The 26,898-nt window shown below is 37.2% G+C and overlaps 2 protein-coding genes across 5 annotated transcripts in view; one reads left to right on the top strand and one right to left on the bottom strand.

The window, feature by feature from the left end:
- The window catches only part of nr2f6a (nuclear receptor subfamily 2, group F, member 6a), a 16,416-nt gene extending 6,379 nt beyond the window's left edge, over positions 1 to 10,037 (top strand). The window contains exons 4-6 of one of the 2 annotated variants that reach the window (XM_086072517.1): positions 855 to 1,186; positions 4,095 to 4,341; positions 6,947 to 10,037. In XM_086072517.1, the coding sequence (XP_085928643.1) occupies positions 855 to 1,186; positions 4,095 to 4,341; positions 6,947 to 7,218 (851 nt within the window). In that variant the 3' untranslated portion in view covers positions 7,219 to 10,037. Of the gene's footprint in view, positions 1 to 851; positions 1,187 to 4,094; positions 4,342 to 6,946 lie in introns of both variants that reach the window. The other variant, XM_086072516.1, reaches the window with a different exon arrangement.
- On the bottom strand, positions 9,011 to 26,898 carry LOC147180545 (occludin-like). 3 transcript variants are annotated; one of them, XM_086072513.1, is made up of 9 exons: positions 26,683 to 26,898; positions 21,795 to 22,355; positions 20,234 to 20,437; positions 19,961 to 20,122; positions 14,124 to 14,278; positions 13,726 to 13,941; positions 13,331 to 13,502; positions 13,107 to 13,148; positions 9,011 to 10,867 (listed from the first exon to the last, which is right to left on the bottom strand). In XM_086072513.1, exons 2-9 carry the CDS (start codon positions 22,323 to 22,325, stop codon positions 10,766 to 10,768), a joined length of 1,584 nt encoding a protein of 527 aa, XP_085928639.1. In that variant the 5' UTR covers positions 22,326 to 22,355; positions 26,683 to 26,898; the 3' UTR covers positions 9,011 to 10,765. The 3 variants fall into 3 exon arrangements, 2 of the variants coding, with proteins under 2 accessions (XP_085928639.1, XP_085928640.1); XM_086072514.1 differs by having other exon boundaries at positions 20,234 to 20,389; XR_015094495.1 differs by having other exon boundaries at positions 10,763 to 10,867; positions 13,742 to 13,941.

Here is a 26,898-nt window from a genome sequence, read left to right as displayed (position 1 = left end):
CATTTTTCTTCGCGTCGGATTGGTGTATCTAGGCTTTTGGAGACAGTCAGACCACTGTTTCAAGATTGTAAAGTAAAAAAAAAAGAAAAGAAGAAGAAAAAAAAAAGATTGTGAAGTACAATTATTAGCATTAGCACATTATTATTTGGCAACGGTAAAGTCAATGAGATGTTTTGTGTTCTGTAGTAGTAGACGACTGTCTCTTGTTCCTAAAACCCTTAAGTGTGATTTCTCTGATTTTTTTAAAAACAAAATAAAAGTTAAATACATTTCATTTGGCTTTATTTTCATGATTTAGTTTCGATTGATTTCAATCAAATAACCCTGCCCAGTACAGTAACAAGTGAGTGTCAACAAAACCAGACGTAGTCAGAGTGTTGTTTACCTTCGACGGAACAGAAACAGAACATAAAACATGTTAATGAGACACATTATGGCTCCCTGTGGAGAAATTGTCTTTGCCTGGGTGCGTCTACGGGGAGGTCGGAGTTCAGGGTCAGCCACAGAGCAGCATTCCTGTGGCTGATAACGGTTCAGCTTGTTGCTTTGTGGACAGCTGGAACATGGTCACGGAGCATTCTCTTGATAACCTTTATCTAGCGCTGATGAAAAGCATTGAGGAGGTCTAATTTGCATCTCGAAGAAAAGCCGGCTAATCGGCTCAATCCCGCCTGCCTGTAATCTGACGTATACCGCTGGTTGAACCCAGTTTTAACTTTTTTTATTCCCTTCCCGTTTTCTTTCCCAAATCCCCCCCCTCCGCCCAACCCGCCTTCATCTTTATCTGCCCCACTCTCTTTTTGTTACCCGTGAACCTTCCTCTCCCCCTTGCTCCCCCAACCAAACTACAGCAGTTCAACGCGGCCGCATCCCACCGCAGCCTAGTCTCAGCCCGACCCTCACGCCTATTGGCGGCACCAGCGGCCTTGGAGGCGGCGAATTCTACAACAACAACAACAACAACGGAGGGAGCGGCGGTCAGCCCGTTTCCGAGCTCATCTCGCAGCTGCTGAGGGCCGAACCGTACCCCAACAGCCGTTATGGACACCAGTACAACCAGCAGGCCGGTCCCGATAATTCCATGGGCATTGACAACATCTGCGAACTGGCCGCCCGGCTTCTCTTCAGCACAGTGGAATGGGCCAGAAACATCCCTTATTTTCCCGAGCTGCCGGTGTCTGATCAGGTTAGTGAAACTTAGTCAACTGAAAAATATGTATATACCAGTGTGTATTTTTCATGACTTAGTGTTTGTGGATAAGTCTGCGGCGCGCACACACATTTATTTTTAGGACAAACATGACGCTGTTTCAAGATATTCACACACACTCCGTCCACAAGGAGGCAGTGTTGCTGTCTCGAGCCGTCTCCCGTTTCTCGCTAAAAATGGGAAATTGAAAAAAGGAAAACGAGCTTTTATCTGATTCTCTATTATGTGTTTATTTTACACAAGTCAGGAAAGGAAATACAAACTTAATTTGGCTCCCTGGAGCTTGTTTTGCCTTCACTCGGAAGACACTCTTCTTCCTGTATTGTTACCTCTTTGGCTGCTTCTGCTTTAGCGGAGTAGTAGAAGAAAATTTAACAGTAGAAAAAGAAAATCAGAAATAAAAAAAACATGTGAAAATGTCGGATATATTTGTGTGAATAATTTTGAGACAAATCTCATACAAATAAGATCGGGAAACTCTGTCTGAAATGTTCTTTACATAGTAGCGATGGGCATTTGAAGAAACTTTATTGACAAACTAGAGAATCATCTTAAAGTAGAAGTCAAACATTTTCTTCTATGCGCACCAATATTGTGTTTGTGGAATATGAATTAAGCAGAACAATCCATCTGTTTGTATCCATCTCAGGAAGCGGCCATTTTGTCTTGTACTTTGCTGTTTGACTGAAAACGACATCACAGAGCCTAAGGGCTTACACTGCAAAAACTGAAATCTTAATTAAGATATCATTTTAAATGTAACCTAAATTTGCTTATTTTGATTTGGCAAGTTATTATGAGTATTATGAGTGAGTTATGAGCATATATAGTATTATAAGTATGAAAACAATCAGTGCAATATGGTTCATTTGTTATATTTACTAAGCTAACTTTTTACTTGTTTCACTACCAGTCTAGTGGTAGAGTGCCTACCCTCAGACTTCAAGGTTGTGGGTTCAATTCTCCTCCAAGCGTAAAAAAATACTCATGTATTTTAAGAAAATAGTTCTATTTATTACAGCTTTAAAAAGGTCAACATTACTTGTTTTGTGTCTGAAAATACTATTTTCAAGATTGCAGTGGTTGATATGGGCCTAGTATTATTTTCTTATTTTTCTAAATCTTACAGGTAAATTTAAGTAAACATTTCTTGTTCTGTTGGCAGATAATTGTGCTTATTTGAAGTAATAATTTTCTTATTTTACTATATATTTTTTTCTTAAAATTTCTACTGTCCTTTTTGCAGTGGAAAACGACCAATCACGGCTCACCTGTTTTTTTTTCTCTGGGTTTGGTCATGTGACGTTTGCAAACTGAGCCCTTAGGCACCGTAATATCATTTTCAGTCGACAGAAAGTGGCAAAATGGCCGCCCCCTTAGATGGATAAAAAACATGTGGCTTCTTCTGCTTAATTCATATTCCACAAACACAATATTAATCAGAACACCATGTTTACTGTTTAGACTAGTGGAGGCACATGCTTTAGAACATATTCAAATTTATTGGGGTAATAAATGCAGCAGTCACATTGTCCTCCTGTCCCAAAGTAGGCTTGGATAGGCTGTCCTAATGAGGACAAGCAGTATTGTATGGAAAATCAATAGATGGGATGAGAAAATCACCTCGTGATTGAGTGGCAACTAGTCCAGGGCATAGTCTATCTTTTGCCTGATGTCAACTGGATTAGGTTCCAGTACCCTGCGATCCTGAACTGGATAAGTGATATGGGAAATCAATAGGACGAAAGAATCTGAATGAATGTTCTGAATTTCTGTTTTATCCAGTGTTGTATTAAGAAAAAAATTGCGGCGGAGCCGCCACTGAAGAGGTCTGCTTTGCTCGTTATTATGCCTGAGATCAATGATTCCCAACCACTCTGCTGCGGGAAATTCTACACTAACACTTAATTAGGGATGCACCAAAACCAGTTCTAGTGAAAATACTTACGTTTGAATACTCTCAAAAATTGAGCACCAATACTTAATAATGCCATTACATTTTGCAGCGGTTTTCAAAATGTGTTTTATTTTATTAAAATATTGTTCAAAAAGACAAATTTTCCTGCAACATGGCATGTTTCACTCAAATAACACTTTTTAGAGTAAAACATGTCGTTACTGACATTTTAACAAGTAAGTAGAAGTAGTGGTGTGCCAAAAAAATTGATTTTCATTTAGTACGATTCAGAATCGATTTTAAATGTCCCCAAATCGATTTAATTTAAATTATTTTATACTGACTTCCCTTTGTTTGTGTGTGCCTTTATTTGGAGCGCTGTTCATGTTGTACCCGGTTTGGCCACTGAGGGGCAGTGTTTTTCCTTGCGGTCTAATACAGTGTTAAGTTGTAGCCACATTAGAGAGTATAAGGAAGAAGTCACGATCAAGTTATTCCAATAAAAGCTTGGGTTTTTTCCAGCGTGGAGCCGTTCTTTTGAGTGACAAAAGTGCCGCGAGTAGCGCGCTAATTAGCATTAGCGAGTCAGACTGGAGTAGATCATTACAACTCCTTGCACATCTATAGATTGAAGCAAAAATCATTGTCAAACAAATCATTTTGAATAAAAAAATCGCTCTGAATCGAATCACATACCCAAAAATCGGAATCGAATCATGAGACCATTTTATCTCCGTGTGTTAAATACTAAATAAAGCGAGTAAAAAATATATAAGACTGCTTCTTGTTAATACAAGTAAAAATAAAATTTTAAACAACTGAAATAATACTTTATCACACCATTGCTTACTTCTAGTTGATGTGCTGCGCTGCATCACCCAAGTCCATCCGTTATTATTATATTTTGATGCCCATGCGTCATGCACTGTAAAAAAAAATAAGCGTCACAGTGAAGCATTTCTGATTAACATGCTAACCTAACCGCAGGTGGCCCTGCTGAGGCTGAGCTGGAGCGAGCTGTTCATCCTCAACGCGGCCCAGTCGGCCCTGCCGCTCCACATGGCGCCCTTGTTGGCCGCGGCGGGCTTCCACTCGTCGCCCATGTCGGCAGAGCGCGTTGTATCCTTCATGGACCAGGTGAGGGTGTTCCAGGACCAGGTGGACAAGCTGACCCGACTGCAGGTGGATTCCGCCGAGTATAGCTGCCTCAAGGCCATCGCGCTCTTCTCACCAGGTGACAGCCTTGTTCCTTATTCGTTGATCTGTTTTTGTTGTTACAAAATGTACTGCAGCATCATGCCAGACTTAAGGACGCACTTCTGCCACCTACTGGATGATCATAGTCGGGTCAAGTACCAACCCTGGCTACTTTATTAGGTACAACTAATCAGGGCGATGGATGGATGGAAAACAGGTGGTCGTTACCTGAGCCCTCAGGTACTGTGATGTTGTTTTCAGTCGACAGCAAGTGACAAAATGGCCGCCCCCTGAGATGGCTAAAAACGGGTGGATTTCGCTGCTTAATTCATATTACACAAACGCAATATTAATCAGAACGATATGTTTAGAGTACTAGTAGGGGGTGCATAGAACATATTATTGTGAAAACATTTTTTGACTTAACATCAATTTTCACAATCGATGAATTTGATATCACTGGCCAACAACACACAACGGTTTAGGGTACTTAAATATGGCTCAATCGGAAAATGAAATTTTTATCTGAATTGGATGTTGTTGTTTTTTTAATATAGATATTCAATATTTTGTTTAAAAAAAGTGCTAATAATACTGAAGCTATGATTTTGGTATTCCCTTTATGCTATAACTGTCTTTTGGCAACCATTAGTATCAAGCGAAAATTTGGCAATATTAGCGGTAAATAAATGCAAAAATAGGCGACATCAAAGCACAAACACTGCTTTTACTAATGATCAAAGTAAATTTCGTAAAAAATGTGAACCAAAGCAGATTAATTATCAATCAACTGTCAAAAATATCAATACAGTATCTCACTTTTCGCTGGTGATACGTTCCAAGCCACCCCGCAGTAAGAGAATTTCCACAAAGCAGAGGTTAACTTTTAATTATAATTTTTTTTAATTATTATAAAAAAAAAATTATTATAATTTTTTACAATTATTTTTTTTAAATAATTTTATTTACAACCTAAAAACTTGTTACACTTAATAAATTTAGCTTCTAAAATGCAAAATGTAGAATAAATGCCAAGCTGCTGATTATAGACTGCATTCGTAAATTAATGCGAATGGGTCTGCGCAGCACATGAGGACGATGATTAATAACTGCGTTAAAGTTTTTATTTTTAATCTTTAACTCATTTGCTCCCAAAAACATATAAATACGTTCTGTTTTAAGTGTACAGAAGGCTTTGATGCAGCCTCTCAACTGCAAAGAATGGTTGAAGCGATGGTAATTATGACAGAAAGGGCCAGCAAGTGGCAGCAGAGCAAAGGAGATCAACCAGGGCCATGTTGGAAAAAAACCTCAATTACTCAGAATTCTAAATAGATTGGTGAATAATGATGAAATTTAGCTATATTCTAATGCTAATTGCTGCAAAACGGAAACAGATAGAAATATATATATTTTTTCCTATTGAAAGAAAATACTTTCTTTTGATAGGTTTCATGTTTTTAATCCAGTCAAAATCCAGTAAAACAGCCGGGAGTGAAGGTGGTTGTTTTAGTGAAAATGGCTTGGAGTGAATGAGTTAAATATCTTACTTTAATCAGAAACTATTACAAATGTCACAAATTAAAATCCGTGATAGAGTGAATCCGCAATAACCGACCTGTGACGTATAGCAAGGATGCACTGTATCTAAAAAAAAAAAAGGGGGGGGGGGAAGAACCGTTGTTTTTTACGGAAGAGGATTAGGGCCAGTGAAGAAAAAAATAAAATGGTTGGCGGGATTCTCACTTCATTCTCAGAATTCTGACTTTAATTACAGAATTCTGACTTTAATCTTAGAATTCTGATTTTATCACTTTAATCTCAGAATTCTGACTTTAAAGTGAGAATTCTGACTTTATTCTCAGAATTCTGACTTTTTAATTACAGAATTCTGACTTTAAAGTGAGAATTCTGACTTTATCACTTTAATCTCAGAATTCTCACTTTAATCGCAGAATCCTGACTTTAAAGTGAGAATTCTGACTTTATTCTCAGAATTCTGACTTTCCCCCACAATTCATAGCTCTACGTCACAAAGTCAGAATTCTCACTTTATAGTCAGAATTCTGAGAATAAAATCAGAATGCTGCCAACCTTTTTTTCCCCTTCTTCACTGGCCCTAATCCTTTTGCGTAATTTTTAGATTCAGTAACCCAAAAATACCCAGAAATGATTAAAATATTATATTTAAAAAAATGTTGGCTAGTATAATTCATTATTTGTCGATTAATTCTTGCACCTCTAGTGTTATATAAACAGAATATGTGTTACGGTGGGTAACAGATTGTGAGAAAAGATGATGCAATTAATGCAAAATAAATAAATAAAACTCAAGCAAGTGAGCCATTGGTGAGTCAGCATTGCTCACCATGCTTTGCTTAGTTGTGAATCTGTAAAAAAATTATTTTATCATTAGAAGCCCTTTTGTTTATTTTTGCTTTATAGTTTGAGGTGTAAAATAATATAAGCAATGTTATTTAATCTGCTGTTTCTTTTCCCCAAAAGCTCATTTTCTCATCTTTTTGGCCAGGTGTTGCCGGCTAACCGCCGTTAACACGTCAATCCCAACATAGATCAATTGAGCTCTTTATGTAACCCGCCCACAGCATTAAGTAACTCCCTCCTCCGTCTCCGTCCACTAGACGCCTGTGGTCTGACAGACGCAGTCCACGTGGAGTCCCTACAGGAGAAGGCTCAGGTGGCTTTGACCGAATACGAGAGGATGCAGTACCCGAGTCAACCGCAGCGCTTCGGCCGCCTGCTCCTCCGCCTCCCCGCTCTACGCGCCGTACCCGCCAGCCTCATCTCCCAACTCTTTTTCATGCGCCTGGTGGGGAAGACCCCCATTGAGACGCTCATCCGGGACATGCAGCTCTCCGGAAGCTCCATCAGCTGGCCCTACGTGCCCATGTGATGGCAATGAACAAAATGAAGTAAAACCAAGGAAAATTCGCCAAAGTTCATCCTCGGATCGATGCACAAAAACAGAGAAGACGACTATTATGGACTCTGTCTGCTTGAACGTTAGCTGGTCATTGGTTGCTATATTTTACAGCAGTTGCAAGAGACCAATACCTCATTTAACATCAGAATGCTTTCCATCTGATATTAAAAAAACAAAAAATAAATAAAACTCTGTAAATGTTCCTCACCAGAAACCGCCTTCTTTTTAACAACCGCCTTGTTATTAGGTATAAATTTAGGACTCGTACAAGCATCTTAAACATTCAAAGTTGGGATCACTTTCTGTCTGAAAGAGAAATCAGTGTAAAAATTACCTTAAGGGGTGTCATTATGTTGTTGTTATTATTATTATTATTATTGAGTAGCCAAACCGTGGAAAACAAACGCAGAATCAGAATTTTCCCATTTGAGTTTAGTTTGGGAATTGTTGGTCGGCTAACGCCTCGCTGTTGGCCGGCTATAGCTAACGCCGCGCCGTTGGCTGGCTAACGCCGTCCTAGCATAGGGTGACCAGATTTTCACAATTAAAAACCCGGGACACTACAAATTTGCTGAGAATCAAACATGCAATACATTTTCAGCAGGAACTATTTATAACACATTTAATCTCTTGTCAATCTGGTGACCAGTGGTTGCGTTATTACGGTACTTTAGCTAATATTAAATGCTACTAAAAGCAATAAACCATTTTTGCTCGGTTCTCGCTGCTATTGGAAGTTGGCTGTGCTTCATTGTAACAGTGGAAATTAAACTACATTTCCCATGATTCTTAGACACGGAAGCAGGAAGTAGTTCAATTCCGGTATGACCAAACAACGTTAACATGAATGTGAAAGTAAATAGGAAATCATTTAACAGTTAAATTCATTTTTGGTTTATCGTATGACTCGCTCTGACAACTGTATGATTTGACATAGGCCAACACATGGCACAAACAGTTGACCTGCTGACTGGAATAAAAAAAATAAACAGGATGCCGGGGACGGACGGGCCCTGCGTAAAAGTTGGGACTGTCCCGTTTTAACCCGGACGTCTGGTCACCCTATGCTAACCTCGCCAGCCGGATTGATGATCGTGATTCACTCGAGGGAGTTCTTCAAATTATCAATCTGGTACTTCACCAGGCAGACCCGTTCGGGAAAGGCGGGGCTTGCTGTACAATACTTCGAGCTGATTGGACAATGCGGCATCGTCGCACATTTGTTTTGACTAATCAAGGCAACGGGGGCACGAACATCTTTAGCAGATAAAAATGCACGGAATGCCTCTCGCTGTTCAAATTCAACAAGGAAATTGTGAGAAATTCTGCGAGAACAGAATTAATTGCAGCATCCATTAGTCTGTCAGGTTTGTTTGTTTCCCCTCGCCATCAGCGCTTATTGGTTTCGTCCTGCCTAAAACAACGCCTGATTGCTCCGACCTGAAAAAGGTCGGCTGCTAACTTATCAGCGGAAGCGGTACAAGATGTATTCTCCGGAGTTTGTGAACTCACAACTACCGCGAGAATTCATCTTGCTGGCAAGGTTACCCTATGCTAGCAACGGGAATATTTGGCCAGCTAACGCTTCACTCTTGGCTGGCTAACGCCGTGTTAGCAACAAATGAAAGGGCCCTGTGAGAGAGCTTAGCGCTAGCTAGAATGAGGCTAATAGTAACATAGGCTAGGCTAGGCTAGGTGGATTTAAAATGGGACCAAAGAGGCAAAAAAAACATTTGTATTCTTTATTCTGGTGTTGGCCAAGGGTACGGTTTTGAAAGTAAGTTATTTTAAACAAAAAAGGATAACCTTTCCATGTGTTGATACGAAGATACAGATGCAAACATGGCGTTGTAAACATATGCTCTAGGCGCTTTATAAAAGTGCACTCCATTTTGTATTTTGATCAAATTGGATTTTTCATTTGTTGGACTATTGACACAGTTTTCAAAAAAAAAGTACATTGAGTAACCCAATCGGTCATTCTGTGGCTAATGTCAACGCGAATGCGGATATTTGAAGCGAGTCGGAGCCTATTTATAACAAACACTAAGGGTTTACGTTAACTGTGTTGGAGCTTTTTGTGTGTAAATATAACGAAGCCAACTTTGATTTCTCTTTGCATGTTCAAATGTTTTGGCGCACTTCTAAGTTGTTTCATCCTTTTGTGTAAGTAATTCCTTTCGAAATACAAGTGTCGCTTTCTCTGTTAGTTTCCTCATTGTGTTTCTATGCGTTTACATAAAAATACCTCTCTCGAAAGACCCACGTTCCCACTCAAGACTGAGCGCTGTTGTACTTTGTAAAACGAAGCGAGGCCACGTTGAAATGGATGATTACAAACTGCACAAGGAGGATTTTGAAAACCAAAATGTCACACGTCCGCCACTTGGCGGGCTGAAGAAGGCCCCCCTGATTGACCACCAGGACTTACCTCACGCTCGTAGTTTGAGACGCTTTGCTGTTTTAACAAATATTTTAGAACAAAGAAACAAATCAAGCCGTAATCCTTTTTGCTTCTTGCTTTGAGCCTAAAAGTGATCTGGATGTGCTTCTTTTCGTCAAGTCACACATCCACGTCATTCATGAAGGTTAGCTCGACAGTACAATTAATGCTTTCTTAGTTTTTTGTGTTCCTGAATTCTTATGTATATGGCAAGGTTATTAAAAGACTCAAAAGATAGCAAACGTGTGTCTTTTGATATGTATGTTTGTTTTTTTCAAACTTGTTGAAAAAGTGTTGTAATTACAGCTGTATGACGAATGCCAAATAAACACTGCAACGTGCACCACCACTGTCTAATTCTATGAGGTCCCCAATTTCGGTTTTCCAGTAAATAACCTAAGTATTAAACAACTGTGGATTGATTTATTTTGTTGCTAATGTGTCATACGTTTGATATGAAAATTCTACACACCCCTGTTCAAATGCCAGATTTTTGTGATGTGGAAATGAGTAGGGCCTACCTGTAAAAACTCAATCGATATATATATTTTTTTAAACAATTTCAACAGTTTAAAAATTTCATATTTGGAAAAAAGTGTGGTTGCAAGCTCTCATCACTGTGGACGTGCTCAGAATTAACCAAACCACATTCAACTCTCATAATGGGAATTAGTACACATCCACCGCCTTTTAAAATGTATGTTATTAAGCCCACATGGAGTTCAGCTGTTCAAGTAGGCTTTTCTGTCATGTGCCTTGCAGAAGTCTGAAGTGCAAAAAGTTCTGACTTTTGATGACTTTTCTTGGTCTCATTTTGTTTTATCACAAAACCCTTCATGGAATTTGACCGGGTGTGTGTAGACTTTTTATATCCACTGTAAGTGATGTTCTTTCACAAAAGGAATCATTTTATTTCAGATTTTCAAGTTCACTCGCTGTGCTACTAACACCATTATGACATGGTTGTAAACAAAGTGACCAACATGTTTTTTTATCCAGTTTGTCAGTATAAACATCCACAGTCCAAAGCTGATTGTGTCCTTGTTTCTTCAATGTCAAACTGATAGACATGTGCTAACAAAGGCCTTGGTCGAAGTTTTGTACCAGGCGTTTGATATGGAACAGTTTTTGCCGAAGTTCTTTGCTCTCCCTTTTCTTTGCTTGATAATCTGGTGCCTAGAAGAAAGACCAAGGTTGTTATGGAAAATAATTATTTAGCATGTATAAAAAAACAAAAACATAAGTTTGTACTGTATTGTGGACACCTGTATTTTCTTTAACAATTGGCTTTTCATTTCTTGTACGTGAAACAATATCGAAGTGACCTTGACTGATAAGCCTGCTCGGAACAGACTGCCTGCTTTCCTGTCTAGCTCACCCTCCCTTCACCTCCCAAAAACCTAACGAGGTTGCATAAAAATCTTCCCGTGATTATTTACTGTGCACTCTCTCACAGACCACTATCTTGTAGACTGCTCTGTTAGACTTGTGTATATTTGAAGCTTCAAATTAGGGCTGTCAAAGTTAAAGCGTTAACTAATTAATTAATCACAAAAAAATTATCGCATTAATCATGCATTAACGCAGATTAATCACACTATTAATTTTGAGTGCAGATGATCCTTTAAGCTTGACAGCGGATGGCTACGTTAAAGGTAGCACAGGTTGTGTTTGAGCAATAAACATAACTACATGCATTAAAGTAAAGCATTTAATAAATGTTTGCGTATGACATTCAGGATATTTGTTCATGTCAAAATATTGAGGTCATTTTTTTTCCATTTTAGATTATGCAACTGATTAAAAAAAGACAAGCGTGTGTAGTGGATCAAGAAATGTTGAAGACGTCCTCATAACATTAAATGTCGAAAGAATTAACACATAACAGGTGCTCTTTGAATTTGTCGGGCAAAATATGTTGATTAAAAATACCTTTTTAATTAAGTGATTAATTGTGATTAATTAAAATTCTAAGATTTGATTAATCTGATTTTAAAAAATAATCGTTTGACAGCTCTACAAATTGTTTTCAAGACTGTTTCATACATCTCGCCTAACTGCTAAAAAATTCCACAATTGTTAACAAAAAAATGAAATTGAAAAAAAAAATATTCATAAAAAACGAAAAACTAGCTAAAACTATATTGCACTTTTAACAAACTAATCATAGCAAAAATGTCCTCTGTTTTTGTCAATTAATACTCTTACAGAGTTCATTTCAGATGTATTTATTTTGGTATTGCTGTAAAAAAGAATGAAGGTCAAACAGTCATTTGGAAATGAAATTGTAGTTTAATTAAAAAAATTATATTTTTAAGATTACTATATACCTCTGCAGCTATTTAGCTAATTGCGATCGGCTGTAATATGCTTCAAAATACGGATTCTGCACATATATACTTAATAGGGCTGTCAAATTTAAAACATTAACTCTGGAGATTAATTTAAATTCTTTAAAGTGGAAGTCAACCGTAAATATTTCTTGACAATAATATGTTATATGTGATCTTACTAGTCTAGACATGACATTCTGATTAATATTACGTTGGTGGAATATGAGTTAAGCAGCAAAATCCAGCCGTTTTTATCCATCTCAATGGGCGGCCATTTTGCCACATGCTGTCAACTGAAGATGACATCACAGTTTCTCAGGGCTCAGGCAACGACCAATCATAGCTCACCTGTTTTCCGAAGCTGAGCTGTGATTGGTTGTTACCTGGGACCTGAGCAACTGTGATGTCATTTTCGCTCGACAGCAACTGGGAAAATGGCCGCCTTCTGATATTGGGGTTGACTTTTCCTTTAAAGCGTTTAAAAAAAGAAAAGAAACCTCCATTAACCCCGTTTTATTTACTTCCACTTATCCACGAGTAGAAGCAGAAGTGGAAAAATTAATTGCAATTAATCGTGATTAATTAAGGAAAAATTTAGCAATTAATTAGTTTTTAACTTCTTCACTGCCATTGACGGCTATAGATGTAAAATTTTTATTTGAACTATTTTATTAGTAAAACATTTTTTTCCCACTTTTGGTATAAAGAGTTTGAAAACCTAGATTTTGAACTATTGAAGTCATGCGATTAATTACGATTTACAATAAAATAAAATAAAAATCTTTTCTCTATAAGGAAAAAGGATTATTTATTTTTTTCCGTAAATTAGGGGCATCAGGCAATTAAAATTTGTAATCGTAATTAATCGCATGACTTCACTAGTTAACTCACGATTAATCACAAATTTTACATCTGTTCTAAATGTACCCCCAACATTTTTTTTTCTAGGTTTTCATACTCTTGTTAACAAAAATGGAAAAAAATGTTAAATAGAAATAGTTCAAATGAATTTTTGACGTCTATAGTCGTCAATGGCAGCGAATGAGTTAAAAATGTAATTGCTTGACAGCACTAATACTTACCCTTTTGAGATCTTTTAGTCTGTTATATTCATCGGCCACACCCTGAGGAAAGGAACCACAATAATCAGCTTTTTTTTTTTTTTGTGCCCAACATGGATTTAAACGGAAATGTGTAAACGCCCCATGCATCTGAATTACTTTTACCCCCCTCCTCATGTGTTTTATGTTCCTAAGAAAGAATAAGTCATGTGTACAGAATGCCTGCAGTCTATCGGAGCAGCTACCTGGTACTTGACGGAATCCTTGTCTAATGAGTCCAGTTCTCGACTCAGCTTGTGAATCTGGTCACAGGTGTCATCCATTTCTTCACACAGGTTCTTATAACGAGCCAAGGAGGAGTCAAAATCCCGCCTGTACTGCCGACGCTGCTGGTCCGAGATGATTTCGGGGTACGGTCTGCACAGGGGCGTGAACGTAACAAATGCTTTATTTAATTTGATTGAAGTCATTTACACGAGCCAAAGCAGCCTCACTGCACATATTTTTTACATAATAGCGGTGCTTGTTTATATTGCATCCAGTGAGAAATTGATCATGTTATCTTTCCATTACAAACCAGTGTAGCAGTAAAGTGACTACATTTACTGTGTAATGAAGTAGCAGCGGCGGATGAAGTCACCTGAAGAGATATTGACCTTGGTCTTGGTCCAGCTCATTAGCGGTGTCCTCTCCAGTGGTGTAGGCCGCCTCATTTCGGAAGTCCGCCGTCTCCCGAGCAGCACGATCCCCGCGGTTCCTCCGGTCCCTTGAGGCGGGTTTCCTGCCGCTGTCTGCGTCACTGCTGCTCTGGTGCGGATGCTCAGCCTCTCGATGCCCGATACTGTTCTCGCAGGGGCTAGAAAAATACACAATAAGGCAAATGAGTGTATATTGGAGATATAGCCAAAAGTATTGGGACACATTTCCATGAGTGTTTTAGCAGCGCTATACTTTTTTCCACACTTTGTGTTACATTTTTGTTACAGAATTGAATACAGTGGAGAGGCTATAGCGAAATAGCGAAAACCCACAACACACCTGTTACTGTTCAAATTTCCATCACTGTTAACAAGGCCTGTATGGCGGCAGTACGACGCCGCGCTGTTTCCCCCACGAAAGTCAGAAGCTACTTTCTCTGATATAACAACAGTTGGAGCCTGCTGGCTGCTGCGTCCCTCTCCGACGTGGTTTACCTACAATGGAGCAAAGAGACACAAACCGAAGCGGGCAAAAGTATTCTGATTTAAGTAGAAGTATACTCACTTTTAGAGTAATATTTACATTTGGAAAAGAGTAAAATAAAGAATTAAATTACATTTAAAAAAGTCACTCAAGGGTTGAGGAACGGACTCACGACCTTCACCTTCACAGCTGATCTACTCCCTGAGCTCCTGCTGGGTACTGTTAGTATATCGCCTGTGTCAGCTGGAATCTTCCGAACTCAGATATCAAAAACATCGCCAAAAAAATGATGTTTTTGGTCTCCTCTAGTGTGGCAGTTTCTCGTGAGTTTCTTCCTCAACCCTTCAGTGACTTTTATTTCCCCCCCCCCCCAATTCTTTATTTTGTTCTCTTCCAAGTGTAAATATTAGCCCACTCTAAAGCTGGGTCCATTTGGTTGCACTCTAAACAGAGTCAAATTTACTCTACAGAATTTATTGTGTAGACTCTTCTTTCACCCCCCCGCCCCCCAAATTATGTATTTTGTCAGAGCAGACAAATGATTATAGGAGCAGAAAGTACAAATAATTTCTTTCAAATAAAACATCATCAGAATACGACGGCGTCTTAGGGCCACGTATAAATATGTTTTTTTAGAGAGCGGGGGCAATATTCCGAGAAAAAAATTTGCGGCTTTATAAAGTCGCAAATTTGCCACTTTATAAACTTGCAAATTTACAATTTTTTCTTTTTATTAAGTGCCAGATTTGCGAGAAAAAACCCCTCAGAAACTTACGAGAAATACACGTTGTGTAGCTTGAGTCTAATCATTAGAGGATTCGTTGGTGGTTAATGGGACACTGCTTATAAAATGTAAAAGCAGGATGGAGACTGATTTATTCTTAAATTCAAACTTTACTCGTCATTCACCGCAGCCAGAGCGACAACACTTCCTGATCCCCTATCAGCTGACTAACACTAACCAATCAGATGCTAGCATACTTTAGATAAATGCGAGTCAATGACGGAAAGCAGCAGATTTGACACATCGACTTAGATACTTACAAAAATACCAAAATGTATGAACGTGTAAATTCTGGAAACATAAATGTACTTATAAATATACATTTTAGCAAATTAACTTAAATGCTTGATCGTCCGGGTGTGGACCTTCGCAAAGCGAGGCGTTTTTGTCGCTGGCCACTGGCCGTACACAATGGTACACAAGAGCGAATGCTTAATATCATATGGTTAATCTATGCTAAACAAGCAATTACTATCTCCTTATTTGGAAACCCGACCAAAAAGTATTGGCACAAACAGTCGAGTAGTACGCTATGTGTATTTCTTGTAAAATTTTCCCCCCAAAATTTGCGCAAATCCGCCACTTATAAGCTCGATTTTTTTTCTCAGAATATTGCCCCCGCCCTCTAAAAAAATAAAATTAAATTAAATTAAATATATTAAAAATATATATATATATGTATATATATATATGTGGCCCTAATACGCCATCGTATCAGAAAAATACATGCAGCAACCTGAAAAATCTAGCAGCTTCTCATTTTTTGTATTCAGTTACTCAAAGAAGCTATTTGCACACTAAAAGCAAAACAGTGTGTTATAATTGTTTCATGAAGTACATACATAGAACATGTAACGGTGGATTTCACTTTTATGAGTCTACACATGAGACAAGCTGTGCAGGAGGAGTGCACTTTAATATAATCAGGAGCACATTAGGACATGGTTAAAGTGAGGGTGAAATCAGTAACATTTTACAATACAGTTTCCAATAGTCAAATGCGGCCATTTGTATCCGAAGCAACAAACCATCGCGCTATTGGTAATCTGCTGTCATATGTTGTAATGCATCATTAATGACCCGTCGTCTTTGACCTATATCTGGATAAAGAGTAAATGAGCACGGTATGGGAAGAAAAGCAGATGGTGAAATAGATCTAATGAACATCCGCACAGAATGGAAAGCATCATGTGGCAACTGGAGGTGATCTAATAGAGCCGAGCCCTTTCTCTTGTTTGTCTAGTCACTGAGCCTATGTTCTAATGGGCTTTGCCATAATAAAGGACACAAAGTGACTTATTTAAAGACTTGGTCAAATAAATTCAGAATTTTGAATTTAAATACATTAGACATTGCAGTACATGTTGGAAGATGATGAAAAAGTCAAAAGAATAAGAACTACTTAGAACTGAATTGAGACAGGAGAGTGCTGCGTGCTAAACGTAATTTTTCTTCTAATTTCAGTTTTCTTGATTTTTTGGGGGGTATTGTCTAAAACACAGGTGTTGCCCCTTCCCCATTTGCAACTTAAGTTATTGTACTGATCTAATTTTATCACTACGGCATACTAGATAGCGCTATCTATCTATCTATCTATCTATCTAGCGCTATCTAGTGTGCCGTATAGCTAGGCAGCTAGCTAGCTATACCTTCAAACTGAAAATGTGGCTTCCCTAAATGCTACAATTTACACAGCAGCTCAGTGTCATTATTTAAATTCACAAGGGAAGAGGGAACGCCACAGACTAGACCCCTGCCCGTCCCGTTGCCTGTTAGCTTATGAGCTAGCTAGCGGTTAGCACTTTCTCCTGTGGCAATGCCAGCCACTTGAAGCTTTAAGTGGATATATTAGATATAATAAGGAGCTAAAACATGCGGTTATGTGCAGGCATAAGAACGTTGTTTAGACAAAGCAGCATCTATTTTTCAGTGGAGCGTGCTTTCACGCATTCAGTGGACACACCTGTAGCGATATAGCGGTTATTTAAAAAACATTTTTTTAAATATTTTTTCAAATTTACAACATATATATTTTGTCTTTAGAGGGACTTTAATGAATACAATTCCCAAACTTTGTGAGTCTAAGGACAACTAACATGGAAGAACATTTTACAAGGTCCCCCTCATAACCCTAAAGACAATTAAACAGACATATGATGTGTACGATAAGGAATTATAAAGTTGCCTATTTTTGAGGGGGAAAAAATCACTTAACGCTAAATTTAAAATTCTGATAGAAAAGTTGTATGAATAATACAATTGAATAAAGTTTTTTTTCTTTTTTTACAGATGAAAATCAATACAATATATCCCAGAAAAGATAATCTTACCAGAATAGTTGTATTTTTCCAAAATCATCAATATTAAGATTCTGATATTAATTCCATGTGGGAAAACAATCACATTTTAACAAATGAATTAAAATAAATAAATAAAAACATCCTTGTAACATTGTGCGTTACATTCTTGAAAAGATGCCTTAATTCACTTTAAAAGAAAAAAAAAAAAAAAGGATCTTAACATTAACCCCAGCATATTTGCTTTTTGGCATTTGGGAATTATTCACAGATTTTTTTTTAATTCTTTTTTTTTTTCAAACCAATCATCAGTTATTTCTGATATTTCCGCAATGCAACCCAATCCAAATGCTTCCTTTAAACAGCAAACAGTGTATTGTATTGCTTTTTGCCTGATACAAGCAAACCATCCAGGCAGCTGGTTAAAGTAGTCAAATGATATTTCACCACATTTTGAAATCAAAATAATCCTCACAAATCATACAACGATTGAAAGTCCAATGCTTTTCAATCAGCGGAGAGCTTCCTTTCATCGAGTTGACCGCCATTGTGACTTGTGACTTAAACTCTGAATTTTCCCATTCACAAAGCCAAATTTCTCAAATTTAATCCATGCTTTAAAGTATTTTTGGTTGATATTAGTCATTACATAGAGTCTCTTAAATTTGTAAACAATAAGAAAGGTCAAAAAATTTTGAAAATATTTTCTAGTTTGTCTGTCATTTGTTTGTTTCTTTTTTATTTTATTTTAGGGTTATCATATAAATTTGTAATTTCAGTTATGATGTGAAACTGAACTGGATTGTCTAGTGTTTGTATATATATATATATATATATATTGTTTTATATTTGTTGTCATATTGACAAGATTTAAGAAAATAATATGTGCTCAGGCTAAAGCAATACTGTTATTGCTTTGGCGCCATCTGGTGGCAACATAACAGCATTTCCAAAGGCAATTACGTCATCGTAGGGTAGTTCTTGTTCATAGTCATGTAAATAATACGTTTTCAACATTACATTCATTCTGATATAGTGTCGTATGTTAAAACTACTACTCCTGTTCCTGTGTTCTTTCACTACAAGCAGCATACTTTTACGTTGCTTAACTTGCTGTGCGAAGTTGGCCAGACTTAATCATTTACTGCCACCACTCTGTGGGGGTTCACCCAGCAGCACAGAGGCAACCCGACCCTTTATACATTATACATGGCCATACATTAAATATGCCTTGCCTGCAAGGCAAAGCATCTTCATTGCGGTACACTAGTGGCCCAGCATTCAAATGAAGCCGCCTCAAGATCACTGGGAGAATGTAGGCCAAGGCATCTTTGGATAAACTAATTGTGTTGCCTCTTTCCTCATAATAAGCTACACCAGAGAGGATACCGCTGCACTAGTGAAGGCCACACGAGGCCCCTGAGCATTAAACGAAGTTTTCAGCAGCATGCCAAATGTTACAGCAATCAAAGTCAATGTTACATTTTGGCTTGCGACTGAAAGCTTCTTATATGATAAACACATTGATAACCTAACATTTATATTTCAGTAATATCCTCAATTGTTAGTGGAAAAAACTCACTTATGCTATTTTTTGTGCTATGGTCAATGCCATATATGATATAAAAAATAGATGAATCTTTTCAGTCACAAGATGACAAGATGAATGGCGTTACTTCTTTATTGTCACAAGAGATCCGACAATATGCGCTGTCAATGCAGCGATCGCTAGTTAATGATCAATCAGAGTGAAACTTGGGTGTGCCTTAGATAAAGAAAACTATCTCAAAGTCAACAGCACCTTGCATGAGAGCATGGGAAACCTGGTCAGAGTAGTCAGTTTCCAGAAAAATCCACTGTGATTATGTGTCTATGTATGTATGATGATGATTTTCTTGACCTACAAACACACGAGGCATCAAAATTAACTCATTTACTGCCATTGACGGCTATAGACAATTAATTTAAACTATTTCTATTAGTTTAACATTTTTCCCACTTTTGTTAACAAGAGTATGAAAACCTAGATTTTTTTTATTGTATTAGAACAGATATAAAATGTGTGATTAATTGTGAGTTAACTAGTGAAGTCATGCGATTAATTACGATTAAAAATGGTAATCGCCTGATGCCCCTAATTTTTTAATAAGCTTTTCTTAAACAAAAAAAAAAGATTATTAAAAATTGGAATAAAATAATTACAATTATTACAACAAAGATTATTAAAAGTTAGGGGTGTCAGGTGATTACATTTTTTTTATTTTAATTAATCGCATGACTTCACTAGTTAACTCATGATTAATCACACATTTTATATCTGTTCTAAATGTATCCCAAATTTTTTTCTCTAGGTTTTCATACTCTTGTTAACAAAAGTGGATTTTTTTTTTAAACTAACAGAAATAGTTCAAATGAATTTATGACGTCTATAGCCGTCAATGGCAGTGAATGAGCTTAGTGGCCATTTTGAAAGTCTCTATTCATCCATTTTCTAGCTACAGTTAGTTAGCTGCCTGCTTACCAGACTTTTTTTTTAAAGATAATAATAGTAACAATAATAATAATAATAATAATAATAATAATAATAATAATAATAATAATAATAATCTCACCCAATTCTGTACATTCTGCCCCTCGGATTGTCTGACCGGTGTCTTGTCCCAGTAGATGTTAGCTTTGCCATGGCGCCAGATTTTGCTGCGAGTCTTCCAGGAGTAGAAAGCGGCCAGTGACAGGGCCAACACCACCATTAGACCCAATGCTAATGCTACCGCCTGAGAAAAGCAAGCATGGGATAAAAGGAAACTGCAAACCTTTGGTCGCAAGCCAAATTCTTAATGGCGACACAGTCATCATTACACGTTTTTAGGAAATGTCCTTCTGACCTCCTCTGGGTCCATGAAGCAGTAGTGGTACAGGTATTGGCTGTACATCGGGAACCCCCCAGGAAAGCCAGCTCCTACGCTGCCACTGAGGCTGGGCCTGTCCGGAATGTTCTGGCACATCATCAGGATTGGATTGTACAGCATGCTCTGTGAGCTCTGAGACATTGGGTTGACCCCAATCACAAAGATGATGTCAATGATGCCCTGCAAGTCAAAGAAAGACAATCACAGTCACTGCGTAAGGTTCAATGGACCGGAACTGCAACTTTACTTCTGATTTTCAATGTACAGTGCAGTGCAATGTCCTCATCCTGGTTTCAGATTATTATTATCATTATTATTAATATTATTATTATTATTATTATTATTACACTTCAATATTTTGGATCATCAAGCCAATTCTAATGTCTCACAAAAACAACCCAAATGAACAGTGCAATGTCCTCATCCTGGTTTCAGATTATTATTATTATTATTATTATTATTATTATTATTATTATTATTATTATTATTATTATTATTATTATTATTATTATTATTATTATTATTATTATTATTACACTTCAATATTTTGGATCATCAAGCCAATTCTAATGTCTCACAAAAACAACCCAAATTAATATAAAATGCAGTTTTAAAATATTTTATTTTGTTAAAGGACAAAAATCTAAACCCTGGCCCTCTTAAAAAAAAGAAAAAAGAAAGAAAGAAGTAATCTCATAATACTAATACTAATCATGTCAACAGTCTAATATGGTGGTGGCCATTGTGCTGGTTAGGGGATGCTTTGCATTTTCGGGACCTGAAAAAGCTTAATTAATGAAGCTGTTCAATGGATAATTAATTCTGGTGTTAAAAAAAAAATCCCTTAGTAAATAAAATCCTCAATCCGTGAGCTAGCTTCAGACGTCACAAGATGGTCTCAAAATAAAAGCATTACTCTTCTATTAGACAGGGCTTGACAGGGTTGTCATTGTGAGATGATAAAATTTGTTGATGAAAATATGAAAATGAGCATAGCACATCCTCCTCGCAGTTCTGAGGGTGAGTGTTCGAATTCAGGTTACAGCCTTCCTGTGTGGTCTCCATGTACTTGCATGGGTTTTCTCCTTCTCACATTCATAAAACATGAGTGTTAGGCTAACATTTACGTTACGTTTAATCAACCGAAAACATTTAAACAGGGGTGTGTAGACTTTTTATATCCACTAGCACTGTACACTATTCTTGGTGAGACAACTGTGCTGTTTAACAAGTGGAAAAAAAATCCTATACTATAAGACCAAGGTTCAAGGTATTTCCCTTTAAAGGGGGGCACAGTATGAATCTGGAAAATAAAAGAGTTACTCACCAGATAGTACTTGAGTATTTTTTTCACTAAGTACCTTTTTTTCCTCTCTTACTCTTTTCAGACCTACCTATTACTTTTACTTGAGTCATATTATTCTAAAGTAACAGTACTCTTACTTGATTACAGTTTTTGGCTTATCTGCTCTGCCCGCGACCCTAAAGAGGACTATCGGTATGAAAAACATCTGCATGGATGTTCGATTTTCCTCACCTGAAGGACAGCTAAGATGGTGTCACAAATGAACACAGTGAGATAGAAGCCGGACCCTCTCGCTGCCCGCGAACGGGAGAAACCCCCCACCAGAAACCCCAGCGAAACCAGGAAGTTGATGGCAGCCATGGAGATCATCGCGGCCTTGGCAGACTGCGGGGTCATGTACGAGCTACTGTAACCATAGCTACCTCCATAGTACCCCTGCCCCGCCCCTGGAACACCACCAGCACCGTACCCGAATCCATTCATGTCCCACACCAAGGTTGACGCCACGCAGGCGAAGATGAGGAAAGACATAAGCACCGTGGCTCCGTGGAAGGTTTTCACGAAACCGGGAGGTGAAAACCACCTGTAGAAGTGTTGAGGCGTCCCGTCCGTGTAGTGGAGGTCTGCGGGGGGTTTGGAGGTGTAGCTGACATAATGGCTGTGGGGGGAGGGCGCGCTTCTTGGTGGATGGAAGCTGTGGGAGGTCGTGCTGTAAGGCGGGCTGTACAGAGGGGGGCTATCATAGTGCCGGGGTTCATACATGGTTGAGGACCACGATGACTTAAATTTCACCTGGAGGAAGGAGAGACAAAAGAATGTTGTTCATTTGAGGTTTCTTTGCTGATTTAGATTCAGTTCATTTCAGTGGACACGGGGATATTTGCAGGGGTGGCCAACCTTTTTGAAACATAAAAAAAAAAAATCTGAAATAACAAATTTGCCTGTAATACTCTTAATTATGTGTTATTATTTACACTGGTGAACACATTTTAATTGATTATCATTTTTTTTAATCAATGATGCAACTAAACTTTTGGAAATTAATCTTGATTCCATATCTACTCTCATTTTTTTTTCTCTAGCACATCAATTTTAATAATAATAATAATAATAATAATAATAATAATGACCGTAATGATCCCTGTGGTTGTTGGTGCACTTGGTACAATGAAGAAGGGTATGGTAGAAAACATTGCTGGGATCCGCGCGGATCCTCAGACGGGTGCTTAGCATATGAACGGAATAATTGACGTGAGTGACTGACGCCCTCGGTGCATGGTTTGCACCCGGCTGATACACAAAAGGAACAATAATAATAATAATAATAATATTTGGTAAAATGTGTATTGAATGAATTTAGGGTAAGGTTTAGCAACAGTTGGAATCCCCCCCAAAATATATATATATTTTTTTAAAAGCATCATAGCTATAAATTGCACAAGCTTATCTGGGTCAAACTTTTATTTATTTTTAAGGAAAATATCTCAAAAACCCGATGCGCTAGGGAAAAAAAGGAACATTGTTTAAATCAGCGTAAAAAATAAGTTTTGGGACGCAAAAAGCCTTGTCTGATTAAAATTGGACATTGACAAGTGTCTATGTGAAGACACTATATTAACTCGTTCATTGCCATTGACGGCTATAGACGTCAAAAATTAGTTTAACATATTTTTTCATTTTTGTTAACAAGAGTATGAAAACCTAGAATTTTTTTGTACATTTAGAACAGATGTAAAATTTGTGATTAATTGTGAGTTAACTAGTGAAGTCATGCGATTAATTACGATTACAGATTTGAATTGCCTTGATGCCCCTATTTTTTTATAATCTTCTCTTTTTCTTTTTTGTTTTTAAATATATATTTTTAATTTTTAATAATCTTTTTTTATATAAGGAAAATATTATTACAAATTAGGGGCGTAATCGTAAATAATCGCATGGCTTTACTAGTTAACTCACGATTAATCACAGATTTTATATCGTTTCTAATACAATGAAAAAATCTAGGTTTTCATACTCTTGTTAACAAAATGTTAACCTAATAGAAATAGTTCAAATGATTTTTTGACGTCTATAGCCGTCAATGGCAGTGAATGAGTTAATAAGTTCTCACAATAATAAAACAACAGTGATTCAATGAGGTATGAAACAGACAAATATCAGTATGCATCATAGCAAATCAAAGTTTCTATTTTCAAATGATCACTTCTATAAAATTCCAAGGAAATTACAATTTCCGACACTGGTGAGCTATTCTTATATATTTTTTTATACATTTTTACTCAAGCATCTGCATTTCTACGTACGTACAGAGAATGGGTACTTTTGCTACTTTTTCCCTCTGACTGTGTTGCTGGCAGGTTCAGCTCCCACTCAGTGAGGGTGGGGCTAAAGATGAGTATGTCTGCCCTGTGATTGGCTGCTAACCAGTCCAAAACGTACAATTTGAAAGCACCATTTATGTTGTATTTCTGTACTTCACTGTTCTTCGTTGACCAAAACCTGCTCTCAGGTGTCACCAGCCCTCACAATTCACCTCTCCTGTGGAACTCAAGCCAACTCAACAGGCTTTTAATAATTCAGACTGAAGACAGATGAGAGGCAAGGGCAGCCATGTTTGGTGTTTACTGTAAAGGGAAGCAACTAGGGTTATAAAAGTTTTGGAAATTTCATTATAGTTAGTTTTTATTTTGTTTTTTCATTTTTTAAATGAAGTTTGTTTTAAATACTTTTAAGATCAGGTTTGTTAGTTTTTATTAGTTTTTGTGTGTTTTTTAAGATGCTTGGTTTTATTATTAGTTTTAATTTTGGAAAAAATTGGCATATTGTGTGCAAGTTTAAAAAAACATCATGATAAGTATTGTGTAGCAAAAACTCAACAAAATGATTACATAATACAAGCAGTAAAGTTCCAGCAGATGCGTCACGACCCTAACGTCTTCAATAAAGCTATTGTCCCTTGTTTACCAAGTCGGCAACTTCTAAAGTGGTGAAATGTAGTTCCAGTTCATTTTTTAAAAGTCTTTTCATTTGTATTTTATTTCATTAATAAATAAATCATTTTTGTATTTTAATTCTAGCTATTTTCATTAGTTTTCATAATCTAAAATAACATTGCTACCAACATGTGTTCCTTCCTTTACTGTTGCGCTTCTCAATTAATTTTTGTTGAAATTAAATTTTTGTTACCACAGATAACTTCAGCTATTCATGGTTCTCAATTCAAAAATATTATTGTGTGTGTGTGTGTGCGTGTCTGTGCGTGTGTGTGTGTGTGTAAAACCGATCTCAACTATTCAGTAAAAAAAAAATCTATCTATATCTCTCTCTCTCTCTCTATATATATATATGTATATATATATATATATATATATATATATTAGATATTAGGGTTGGGAATAATATATATATATATATATATATATATATTAGGGGTGGGAATCTTTGAAAGTCTCACGATTCGATTCAGAATAGATTTTCGATTGAGAACGATTTTTGATTCAAAATGATTTGATTGACAATGATTTTTGCTTCAATCTACAGATGTGCAAGGAATTGTAATGTTCTACTCCAGTCTGACTCGCTAATGCTAATTAGCGCGCTACTCGCATCACTTTTATCACTCAAAAGAACGGCTCCACACTGCAAAAAACAACAACTTTTATTGGAATAACTTGATCGTGACTTTTTCCTTCTACTCTTTAATGTGGCTACAACTTAACAGTGTATTAGACCGTGTGGAACCACACTTCCCCTCAGTGGCCAAACCGGGTACAACATGAACAGCTCTCCAAGTGAAGGCACACACAAAGGCAAGACAGTATAAAATAATTTAAATACAATTGATTTTGGGACATTTAAAATCGATTCTGAATCGTACTAAATGAGAATCGCGATTCTTATGAGAATCGATTTTTTTGGCACACCCCTAATATATATATATATGTCTTTTTGTGCTCTTTTTACACCCTAAGATGCCAAAAGGTGCCTAATAGGAAAGTAGCAATAGGTGCCAAGGACGTATGTTGAAATGATACATCTCGACAGACAGACATCGTTGTATGTCGGGGTGGAGCTAAGTTTAGCCTGGGTCGTTAAGGGAAGTTATGGCTAGCATTTGCTGCAAATTCATGTAAACGCAAACATTGGTACATTTTCTTTTTTTTTTTAAATCTAATCTTCTGTGAGCCAATTTATTAGGATCATTTTGTAAGATGATTTTGAAAACATTTAAGTGTTTTAAGATCATAGTTTGTGGCATGTTTACTGTAAATATGAACTTTAAATTTGCAACAACAAAAAAATGTTTTTTTTTTGCAGGACTTATTCGTCCACATAGGGGTGTGAATTGCCTCGGACCTGGCAATTCGATTCGTATCACGAGTCATAGGTCATGATTCGATTAGATACCGATTAATCATGATATGAATCTATAAGTCAATTATTGTGATTTTTTTAAATTCAAAATGTTGAAAATACTAATAGTGACAGACAAATGCAGCATCATGAAACACTTGTGATACTGTTTGACTCCTCTAGATGGCACTCTTGGTTTAAATGGGCTAGCTAGCTAGCTAGCTAAACAGCTAACCAGGCAGACAAACGGACAGACGGACAAATGAAGCTTCATGGAGCACCTGTGATTTTTTTTTTACTCCTCTAGATGGCACTCTTGGTTTAAAAGCTAACCTCAAGTAAGATGTTTTGTTGAATATTTCCATCAAAAATCAATTTGGCCGCATATTGAATCGATACGAGAATTGTGCATGGTAATATCTCGATATATTCCATTCCTCACTTTTTACACTCTATTAAGATTACATTTGAAATTGACATTATTTGTTTTTAAATTAAACCACAAATTTAAGAGACTAAATTTAAAATCCATTCAACAATAAAATTCCTTATTATTATTGTTATTATTATTATCAGAATATACTGTCGCAAACATTCACAATTTACAAAGATAAATTAATACTGTATATGATGAGTTTTGGTGGCCACTATCAGAGTGGAATTGGTTTTCAGTTACGGCCTCTCATTCAAAAGCAACTGAAGTAGCACAAAAGCACCTTTAAACTGTTGACATTAAACCAGAAAACACAGCACAGCAACCTACCTGAACTTTCAACTTTGGACCGGTCAAGATGAGCCCGACACTTTAGTCTAATTCCATTCCATACGCGACGACCTTTTTCAGTTCTTTTCTCATGATTGGACAGCAGGACACACGGTGGACTTTCTTCTTGTCGCAGCCGGTGGAGCCGCTGCCACTCCGCTCGCGTCTCAGCTTGGACGCGCGGTCGAACAAAAAGTGAGCCCTCGGCCCAACCCG

This window comes from Leptonotus elevatus, chromosome 1, assembly GCF_054856555.1.
Source record: "Leptonotus elevatus isolate MCC_2025b chromosome 1, RoL_Lele_1.0, whole genome shotgun sequence".
Classification (NCBI taxonomy): Eukaryota; Metazoa; Chordata; class Actinopteri; order Syngnathiformes; family Syngnathidae; genus Leptonotus; species Leptonotus elevatus.
The sequence above is the reverse complement of the archived record's forward strand: the minus strand, read 5'-3'. Positions and strand labels throughout refer to the sequence as shown.